General features: G+C 31.8%; 3 protein-coding genes across 4 annotated transcripts; 1 reads left to right on the top strand and 2 right to left on the bottom strand.

The window, feature by feature from the left end:
• The first annotated feature begins 213 nt into the window (after positions 1-213).
• Positions 214-2,826, top strand: LOC111300400 (putative serine/threonine-protein kinase PBL12). Of its 2 annotated transcripts, XM_089747251.1 has the most exons (6): positions 225-496; positions 584-754; positions 877-1,012; positions 1,283-1,419; positions 1,551-1,674; positions 1,952-2,826. In XM_089747251.1, exons 1-6 carry the CDS (start codon positions 371-373, stop codon positions 2,473-2,475), a joined length of 1,218 nt encoding a protein of 405 aa, XP_089603377.1. In that variant the 5' UTR covers positions 225-370; the 3' UTR covers positions 2,476-2,826. The 2 variants fall into 2 exon arrangements, with proteins under 2 accessions (XP_022751773.2, XP_089603377.1); XM_022896038.2 differs by having other exon boundaries at positions 214-754.
• A 2,498-nt stretch (positions 2,827-5,324) lies between these two features.
• LOC111300399 (copper transporter 5.1-like) lies at positions 5,325-6,105 on the bottom strand. Its single transcript, XM_022896037.2, has one exon. The coding sequence runs from the start codon at positions 5,940-5,942 to the stop codon at positions 5,502-5,504; it is 441 nt and encodes a 146-aa protein (XP_022751772.1). The 5' UTR covers positions 5,943-6,105; the 3' UTR covers positions 5,325-5,501.
• Positions 6,106-8,776: 2,671 nt separating this feature from the next.
• On the bottom strand, positions 8,777-9,604 carry LOC149513675 (uncharacterized). Its single transcript, XM_089747252.1, has one exon. It carries the CDS (start codon positions 9,407-9,409, stop codon positions 8,936-8,938), a length of 474 nt encoding a protein of 157 aa, XP_089603378.1. The 5' UTR covers positions 9,410-9,604; the 3' UTR covers positions 8,777-8,935.
• Between the last annotated feature and the right edge of the window lie 517 nt (positions 9,605-10,121).

Here is a 10,121-nt window from a genome sequence, read left to right as displayed (position 1 = left end):
TGGAGACCCAGAAAAAATACAAGCTTTTAATGAGGAATATACTCATCTTTTTTTGCATATAAATTATAAATGTCAAATATTTCATATTTATAACAAAGATATGAAGAGAAAAAAAAAATTGAAGACTTTCAATATATATAGACTATAGAGGGGGTAGGTAAGTGAATGAACTAATATAAAAGTCTCATAAGCCTTCACAAAAGTCCTCATACCTTGGAAAATTTTCCATTTTCTCTCATTTTCTTTCACCTTCTTGGCTTCTTTTCTTTGCATATCACTTGAATTTTTCTGTATAGAAAAGGGTCTGTTCTGTTTGGTCTGCAGCAAAACCAAATAATTACAATTTTGAACGGGAAAGTTTGATACAAAGATGACTATGAAGAAGGTTACATGGAAATCTTTCATGTTAAGCTGTTACAAGAGCAAGAACTCCTCTTCTGATTCTGGCAAAAAGAGTTTGAAGTCAAATCAATTCCAGAGACTATCTCTGTCGGATGTAAGCGATCCCTGCTCCCGACTCTCTGTTGATGATCTCTCTACCTCCCTCCTTGGCTCAAATCTTCATGTGTTTACCCTTGCCCAGCTAAGATTGATAACTCATAATTTTGCACGGTGTAATCTGCTTGGTGAAGGAGGGTTCGGACCAGTTTACAAGGGTTTTGTTGATGACAAGCTGAGGCCTGGATTGAAGGCTCAGCCGGTGGCCGTCAAGGCACTGGACTTGGATGGCCTGCAAGGTCATAGGGAGTGGCTGGTTAGTTTAACTGCTGAACTCTTGCATCCAATTCAAAGATTCGAAAAGACATATAGAGCATAACTGCTAATCTCCAATCTCCATTTAACTGTAGTTATATGCCAAAAAATTTTTTATTGCAGGCGGAAATCATCTTTCTTGGACAACTGAGGCATCCTCATCTGGTTAAGTTGATTGGATATTGTTACGAGGAAGAGAACAGACTCCTAGTGTACGAATACATGCCAAGAGGCAGCTTAGAAAATCAACTCTTTAGAAGTATGTAGCTTATTTCAGACTTACAATTAATAATGAAGAAGTCTTAGACTTTTCAAGTATGTATGAGATCACATAGGCCAAAACCAGCTTAAGAAAGTAGTGGTTCTGATTAATGGTTGCTGATGTCAAATGAAAAGGAACTCCTAACCATCAATTATTACTTGAAATTATCTATTAAACTATTCGTTTCCAAATGTCAAATTAAGGTACCAAGTTGTTCAGCTTGTTCCCTGTTGATAACGTTAAATTGTGCTCATGGTCAATTTGCAGGGTATTCTACTGCCTTACCATGGTCAATCAGGATGAAAATTGCATTAGGAGCAGCAAAAGGCCTCGCCTTCCTACATGAAGCAGATAAACCAGTGATATTCCGGGACTTTAAATCTTCAAACATCTTACTAGACTCTGTAAGCCCTTTTGCTTAGCTCAACAGTAAACAAATCTAGAGCTTCAGGTCACTTTTGAAGTATGATGAAAATAAGAGAAAACAATAGTTCTCTGAAGGCTAACTGCCGGCTGTTTTGAATTCTCGATTCAGGATTATAATTGTAAACTATCAGATTTTGGGTTAGCAAAGGATGGTCCAGAAGGAGAAGAGACGCATATAACAACCCGAGTAATGGGCACACAAGGATATGCTGCTCCGGAGTATATCATGACTGGTAAGCTGAATTAATGTTAATATAATTCACCTTCAAAACCCAGAGCATAAGTCAGTCGGATTATATAGCCACTTCTTAAAATAACATTCAATAAATTTAGAGTTTAAACCCGAACACCTATAACCCTTTTCCTTACCTTAAACTACCACCTTTTATGTACCCAAAAAAAATTGTAATTCACCCTCAGGAAAAGCATCGAGTCTTGCGGCACGCTTTCATTAGTTTCTAAGTCAAAGCATGTGACCGACCTAACCCAATTTTTATATGTTAATTTCAGGTCACTTGACAACAATGAGTGATGTGTACAGCTTTGGAGTAGTTCTGTTAGAGCTAGTAACAGGAAAACGATCGATGGACAGCACCCGCCCCAGTCGAGAGCAGAGCCTCGTGGAATGGGCAAGGCCACTAATAAGGGACCCTACAAAGCTTGACCGGCTAATAGACACTAGACTTGAGGGTCAATTTTCCAACAAGGGCGCTAAAAAGGTAATTGCATTGGCTTACAAATGCTTAAGCCACCACCCAAAGCCAAGGCCTACAATGGGAGATGTGGTCAGGATCCTGGAGTCTGAACAAGGTTTCGAGGATGAATTTGTTGGACCATTTGTTTATGTGGTGCCAAAGGAAACTGATGACAGCATGGAATTTGTTGCAGACAATGAAATTAAAAGAAGTGAAGAAGAGAAGGATTGCAGTATAGAAATTGGCAACAATCCATTTCGTCGTGGTTGGATAAATCGAATCAGACTGCCTCTTTCTTTGGTAGCTAATTCCGAATCTCTATGTAGAATGAGTATATGAGAATTTCAGATGGAGGAAGAGGACACTACACACTACATGGTTGAATTTATCTATTTAAGCTGTAAACATTATCGAGGCAGTTCAAACTTCAAAGAACAGCAGGAAGAAAAACAGAAGTAGAAATGTTGAGTGGAAACAGCTGGGAATATTAAAAAAACCAGATCATTACAGCATAAGCATGGTTACTACCATAATTCAAAAATGTTTGTTGAAAAGTTGAAAATAAGTATTTGAAGGATACTCGAAGCACTGAAGTGCTCGTTCCCATTCAAGCAATATATTATTCAGTATTTTGAATGAAATATAGATATTATTGCCAGAATTTGCAGTCCATCCTGTTTTGTCTTGAAAAAAATGGAATATACACTTAACACGTAAACTTCATTTTAATTGTTCATAGCTTGAGAATAGACAAAAACCTACCCTGGATTTTAATATTCATTTTAACAGTATCACAGTAAAGAAAATTGCAGTGGCTTGATTACATCGATGCAAGAAAAGAATATTGACATTTTCCACAACTCACCGGCCGGCCCTCTAAACGAATCATATACTTCACGTTCTTCATAGCCTCATTTTATATTGGTTACCAAAGTTACTTATGGAAGTTGGAAATTTTCATCTTACTTATGGGAAGTAATAATTTGTTTTCTAGCTGGTAAGTTAGTTTGTTGTAATCTTTGCAGACTATACCATTATCAACGATAATTAGAGTATAGATTGACAGTAAAATGAGTGCTTTGCAAATGGCTACGGATGGGAGGTATGAACTGAAGGGATAAACTCTTGGATAACATGATGTTTGATGTCTAACATTATAGAAACAGATATGAATTTTGTATTTATTTTTTTTTTACGAAGAAGACCACAGAATGAGGACAGTGAAATGACTTACAGATATTGAAATTTGAATTTTAAATTTATTAAATGTCACATTTTAAGATAGTTATATGAATCAATTAAGTTAATTTTTGAGTTTGATATTGGATTCGATCTTTGTACTTTTAGCTTTCAAGTAAATATATCAAACCTCACAGCCAAGCAGAAACCTAGTAATCTTGATTATATTTAGCAGAATAGAGTTAGGAATGTTTGCAGGGAACTGGAATTCTGTTGGAAAATACATGCACCTTTATCCCTTTAGCTTGAAAAATGCAGGAAAATTGGTTCATACAAAAAGCATCAGAAAAGCAACATTGAGAATTGTAAAATCCCAAATTCCGGTCCTCCTTTATCTAGTTTGTCAACCAACCAAGACGAAGAAGTGCAATTTGTGAATGGAAAGGGTCCAAGACAGCCTATTTGGAAGGTTTTGTAGCAATTTAGAAATGTAAGGATATCAAGATAGTTCCAATTATGATGCGGCACTCTTCATGCAATTTGTTGGGCAAAAAACCCTAATCCAATCATACTAATCAATCACATCATAAGCGAAATTAAATAATCAATCAATTACATAAAAGATAATAATTTAACATGATTCGATCCAATCAATTTACATCCACGAATAAAAAACAAGATTCATTAATTATAAAAAATTACAAATATACAAATTATATCAATTTCACTCAACAATCAATACTCATAAGACCTGCTCAATCTCTCTTAAGCTTATGAAGTATTCTTAATCAAAACAAACATATACTCATGCCATCCAAGTCAGCGAAAGAAAATCAAATAATCAATCAATTACACAAAAGATAATAATTTTACATGGTTTGGTCCATTCTCAATTGGTAAGTTTAACTTGTAGAAGAAAAATTTTAAGAGCAAAGAAATTCTTAATAAACAAGTTTGTATACCCACAAACAGATGGAGTCTCTATAGAGTTAGGTATGAGAAAAATATATAAGAGAGTTGTAAAGTTTTATGAGATAGACACTCATAGGACTAGAGAAAATTAACGTTTTATGGGTGTGTATATTGGAGTAAACTAGAAAAAACTGAGAGAATCCATATAGGTATAATGCATGGGTGCACATGATTATATATTTGTTTAGGTTGAGAATACTTCATAGAACTAAAAAAAATTAAAAATATCTTGTAAGTATCGATTGTTGAGTGAAGTTGATATAATTTATATATTTTTAATTTTTTACAACTAGTAAATTTTATTTTTTATCTATAGATATAAATCGATTGGATCAAATCATGATAAATTACTGTTTCTAATACAATTAATTAATTATTTAATTTTACTTCAACCGTCTTGGGGCTCGATTGATTGGAGGAGGTTTTTTGCCTCATATAATTCCGAGATAAGAATGGCTATTTTTAAGAAAGCTGGCTATGAAATACTACTAATTTTATTGGCAATCTACACAGTTCACATCATTGCATCATCCGAGTGTCTCCGTCTGGGATCAGGACAACTTGAAACTGTCAAAAAACCAAGATCCTTGTTCCACTTTACAATTGAATTCTCCCCCACAAACCAAAACCCATTCTCTGTTACTGTTAGAACCAAGTCCTCTGCCTGCAGACCTTGACATAATCTCTATTTTTATGCTGGCAATTTTAAGGGGTAAACCCTTGGGCCTCGAGGCAGCCACTCCAAAAGGGAGTAGGTGAACCATAATCAGTCTGCTTTGCACTTTGCAATTCTGCGTAGCATTATTAATTATACTAATTGATTTGTATATCCAAATTAATCCAGTTGATTGTTGCTGTTTTGGGTACAGAATTGATCACAGCTTTAAAAAATCAATCTCAGATGACATTTTTTGAGATTAAGATTACATTCATGAGTCTGACAATAGGCTTCTGTTTCATTCTCGGTCAAATTATATCATCAATCAGCGGAATTCAGAATTCCAGTAAAATTTTCCCCCAAAACAAACAATCACAAAGAGAAAAACCACAGTTTGAAACAATTATAAAGACTTTTTATCTTACAGTCAGATGATTACATATTAAAAACACACCACCATCATCAAACCCAGGATCAGACAAAGCCCAAACTCCCAAAATCCAAGACAAAAAATAAAAACAAAAGAAAAGAAAACAATAAACAACCTTTTCCTCCGTTAGGCACAGGCACAAGTGCTATTAACACCAGCAATTTCATCATCCTCCTCGCTCCTAAAAATCATAAACCCAACCGTTAACCCCAAAACAATAGCCAAAAACACGCCTCCATTAAACGACATAACCGCCAGCATCAACAAATACCCCAAAGCCGAGCTCAACCCAAAAAGCACCCCTCCCACGATCTTCGCCACCGACGCCTTCCCTCTATTTCCAGCACCAGCACCCTTCGTCTGCCACAAAAACGGCTCTTCCGCAGTCCCCTCCTTCGGCTTCCCGCCCCGCCTGACACGATACCTTACTTGTTCCAAGTACTGGTACAAAACCGAAGCCAAAACACAAGCCAGAAGAGTCAACGCGTAACTCAGCCACGAATCTGTCCGCCAGGAACTGAACAGGAGAGTCACCTGCCGGCTCCAGTAAAAGGTCATGTGCATCATTTTTTCGGATCGTTGTATTACAGAGAAAAAAAAAATGCAGTACAATCTTTTCTTACTTTCCCAGGATAAAAAAGAGGCTGAAGTTGAAGCATAAGGTGAATGAAAAGGATAAGGTTGCAACTTGGAAGTTAAAACAAGATTGTACTATATTTTAATTTGTGTAGTACACGTGGGAATAGCAAGACAGGTACTTTATAATTGAAGAATGCCGTTATTTGATGTAATATTTACCAATTTTGGAATTTTAAGGGTTTTTTGGGCAAACAAAAATAATAGGTGGAACACTTTGTTACGTCTAGGATTAAAAGTCTATATTTACAAGACTAGTAATTTATTATTTTTATTTAAATTTTGTTATGTAATTATTTTTTAAAAAATATTAATTATTTATTATAAATAATAATTAATGAATTTTATTAAAATAAATATTTTTAATTTATTAATAATTATTATAATAAATTAAAAATATAATTATGTGATATACTTTAAATAAAAAATTATATATATTATATAAAATAATTATTTTGTATAATTTTTTAAATTATATGTCAGACCAGTTAGGTTTGGTTGTCGGGATGTGGATGCGTAGTCGGATTTGGATTAATTAATTATTAGAAAAGACTTGTATTAGCCGCGCCAACCTTTCTTAACGTGTACTCTTGGTCTTGGCCGATAAAGTTCGTTAAGATAGGGGAAAATGGAATGAGTTTCAAATCTTTTACCATTTGTAATTTTTTTTATTTTTAAGTTATAATTTTTTATAAAAAAATTTATTTTATATTGTTTTATCTTGTTTTAAATTATTATATTTAAAATTAAATAATTTTAATTTTTAATTTTATGGTGATTCTTTTTTGGTATTAATTTTTATGTTAATCTAAATACATGATCTTTTATAAATTCATTACAAAGAAAAAAAAAACCTTTAAAATTAAGAGAAAGTTCAAGAAAATGAGAATTATCCATGAATAATTTATTTATGATACATAGACTCTTATAAATAAAATTTTTAAATTTTCATTATTTATCAAATAATCTTATATATCTAATCAATTTTGTAATGTTTCAAAATTACATAAATTGATTTTATCCAAATATTTAGCCAATATATACTTTATCCTATCTAAATCATATAAAATTTATATTTCAACTCACTATCTTTTAAATATTTATACATTTAAAATTTAAATAAAAATTTTAAATATGTACAACATTAAAAATTCAAATATTTAAAAATTATTTATGCATCAAATTGTCATCTAAAAAATTGTCTTATACTTTTTAAGCTTATAAATAGTATGTGCTATATCATTATTTCTTTTTTAATTTGTAAATTTGTGTTCAAAGGTATATTAATTACTTTTCATTTTTTTCTCTATTAATTATTTTTTTTTTCAATTCATTTTTTTTACACATATTTCCTAACTTTTTTTATTTATTTGTTCAATACTTGATAAGTACATAAATGTAGATATGTCAATACTTTTTTAATGATTTAATTTATCATTCAATAATATATTAGAAACTATGAAGAATACCATATGTCTGTTTTCAGTAAAATTATCAAATTCATATTTAAAAAAAATGTGACTATTAACCTTTTTTTTTCATATTCACTAAAGGATGTTGCAAGTTGTGACAATCTTACATGTAGATGGATATATCTATCCTATCAAACACAATATCATGTTTTATAATTTTATCTCAAAATTTTGCTTTATTTTTTTATTAAATTGTAGAATTGTTAATTGATTTTGAGATGAAATATATTACTTCATTTTCATCTACTTTTTCTCTATTATAAGGCATTCATACATAGGGAAGGCAAAAAAATCTATATCCAACGGGTTCCGGTCCGACCCGATTTTTTAGGGTCGATTTTTTTTTTTTGAAAATCGGGGGGTCGGGTCGGGTCGGGTTTTAGGCAAACTCGACCCTATCCGACCCTATATATATATAAAAATAATTTTTTTAATTTTTTAATTATATATATATTTATATAATGATATTTTTAAATATTTATATTTAAAAAATAATATTTTATTAATTTCAGGTCGGTTGGGTCGGGTACGGTTTATATAGTGTCGGGTCGGATTCGGGTTTTTTAAGCATTAAGTTGGATCGGGTTCGGGGAGAGCAAAATCCGCCCCGAACCCAACCCGATGTCAACCCTAATCATACATAATTAAATATATAAAACTAATTATTGCATCACACGAAATACGAGTTAGTATATCTATATTACAAAGTTTCAGATTTCAAATAAAGAATTTCTAGCCCCTTTTCTTTTATTTTATTCATCAAGCTACTGACCTTGATAAGCAATGGAGCCAACAGGTTTTTTTTTTTTTTTTTTTTCCCATTTGGCCTCAACCTTTTATTTTCAAAAACTAGCCACGATGTTCATGCCAAAATAATGGCGCAATGACCAACCACAAGAACTATTGCGAAGGCCTCGTAAGGTCACATTCTATGAACAACTCCCCATTTCCAATGCCAATACCCCCGGTATTTTTCTAAGATCTTATCTAAGAACGAATTAAAAGTACTTTAGGTCATTGAATCTCTTTAATGAAAATAAAATATATCATATTTTACAGTCAAAATAATAGTTAAATATCGTATATTCAAAAATATTTTAATAAAAAATCATCAAAATAAAATATATCGTATTTTATAATCAAAATAATAATTAGTTATCATATATTAAAAAGCATCTTAATAAAAAATCATCGATTAAATTCGATTCTAATTATGTTGAGATAAACTATCTTTGTCAATTGATTTAACTTATTGGTATTAGAAGTAAGTTTTGCTCATCATAAAAACGCGTTTATTTCTTACGGACAAGAATATGAACAAATAGTACTAATACTCAACATCAGCCAAGAAGTATATGCATAACTACCGATCGAAATTTGTTTAAGTTAAACCTTGCTTAAGCAAAATCCATACTTCGAAATCTGTCTACGTTATTCAAAATCCAATACTATTCATCTTCCTTTGCAAACTAGATAGATCATCTTAAACCTCATCTTAACTTCTCCATTTGACAGAGTGGAAAAGCAACTTTTGGATCGAACAAACGAGATAGATGATGATTCATTTTTCCTTGGAGAATCCAAAGTTCTTCGAAACAGATGTCTCGTCGCAGAGATCAAATCCTCTGCAGGATTAGCTGGAGGCCTCGAATACTTGAACTGCTCGCAAAACTTCATGTGCCTATCCAATGCTTCGTTAGTTGTAGTATCTTCCTCCGACCTAACTGTCTTGTCTTTAACCGCCTCCGAACAGAGCCCGCAAAGCCAACGCCCTTCAAACTTTTCACGTACGCGAGCAATGTAAGCTGGCGTGCACCCCTCAGTTAACCCGCAACAATCACACTCTGCAAACTCAACTTTGGTTTGGACATTTTTGGGTTTAAAGGAGTCCATATTCTTTGACTCTTTGAAAACCGCTGCCGCCATTGGAGTGCATCTCCAAAAGCTGTAATGCCAATGAAACTCAGCTCAAAATAATCAAAGACAAGAACATTTTTCTCACAAAAACATAAAAGAAAATGAAAAAATTAAAGACACCCAGAAAAAAAAGGTTTTTGATTTTGTTTCAAGCCCAGATGAGAAATTTGTTTCTCTCTCTTTTTCCCACTCCCTTTCTTGGAATTTCTCTTGATCACCAACGAGCAAGAGAAGAATAACTATAAATCTTATCTTATATAAATATTTAGAAGGCAAAGTCTTTAACAAAAAAAAAAAAAAAAAAGAAATTATCCAATGCTTATAGCTTATATTATTTACAAATGGATATTTTTGAATATTCACCTGATTTGATTTTATATAAATTTTATTTATTTAGAAGATTTATTTTGACTAAATTAAGTATGTTTATTATCTTATAAAAAATCAAATATTCTTATATTTTATAAATATATTTGTTACAAATCAATTATCATAAATTAGTTTCAAAAATTTTAACTTTTAATTTTATGCATCAAACATGAATTCTATAAATAAAAAATATACTTTGAAAATATCAACTATTTAATGACCGTAATTTTAGTATTTAATTATAAAATATTTTATGTATTTATGAAGCTAAATAAATAAATAAACCAAATATATAGTGCTAAAAATTCAAACCTAAAATAAAAAATTTAATTAATTGCAAATATATTTTTTA

Source organism: Durio zibethinus, chromosome 18, assembly GCF_047325235.1.
Source record: "Durio zibethinus cultivar Kanyao isolate XHJ-2024 chromosome 18, ASM4732523v1, whole genome shotgun sequence".
In the NCBI taxonomy this organism is placed as follows: domain Eukaryota; kingdom Viridiplantae; phylum Streptophyta; class Magnoliopsida; order Malvales; family Malvaceae; genus Durio; species Durio zibethinus.
Note: the sequence above shows the minus strand (reverse complement) of the source record. Positions and strands in the feature narration are given on the sequence as shown.

Excerpts from the sequence above, each read along its gene's own strand:
- LOC111300399 (XM_022896037.2), bottom strand. The coding sequence starts at position 5,942 with ATGATGCACATGACCTTTTACTGGAGCCGGCAGGTGACTCTCCTGTTC.
- LOC111300400 (XM_022896038.2), top strand. The coding sequence starts at position 371 with ATGACTATGAAGAAGGTTACATGGAAATCTTTCATGTTAAGCTGTTAC. Across the intron at positions 755-876 it reads AAGGTCATAGGGAGTGGCTG|GCGGAAATCATCTTTCTTGG; the intron begins GTTAGTTTAACT and ends TTTTTATTGCAG. Across the intron at positions 1,013-1,282 it reads AGAAAATCAACTCTTTAGAA|GGTATTCTACTGCCTTACCA; the intron begins GTATGTAGCTTA and ends GTCAATTTGCAG.
- LOC149513675 (XM_089747252.1), bottom strand. The coding sequence starts at position 9,409 with ATGGCGGCAGCGGTTTTCAAAGAGTCAAAGAATATGGACTCCTTTAAA.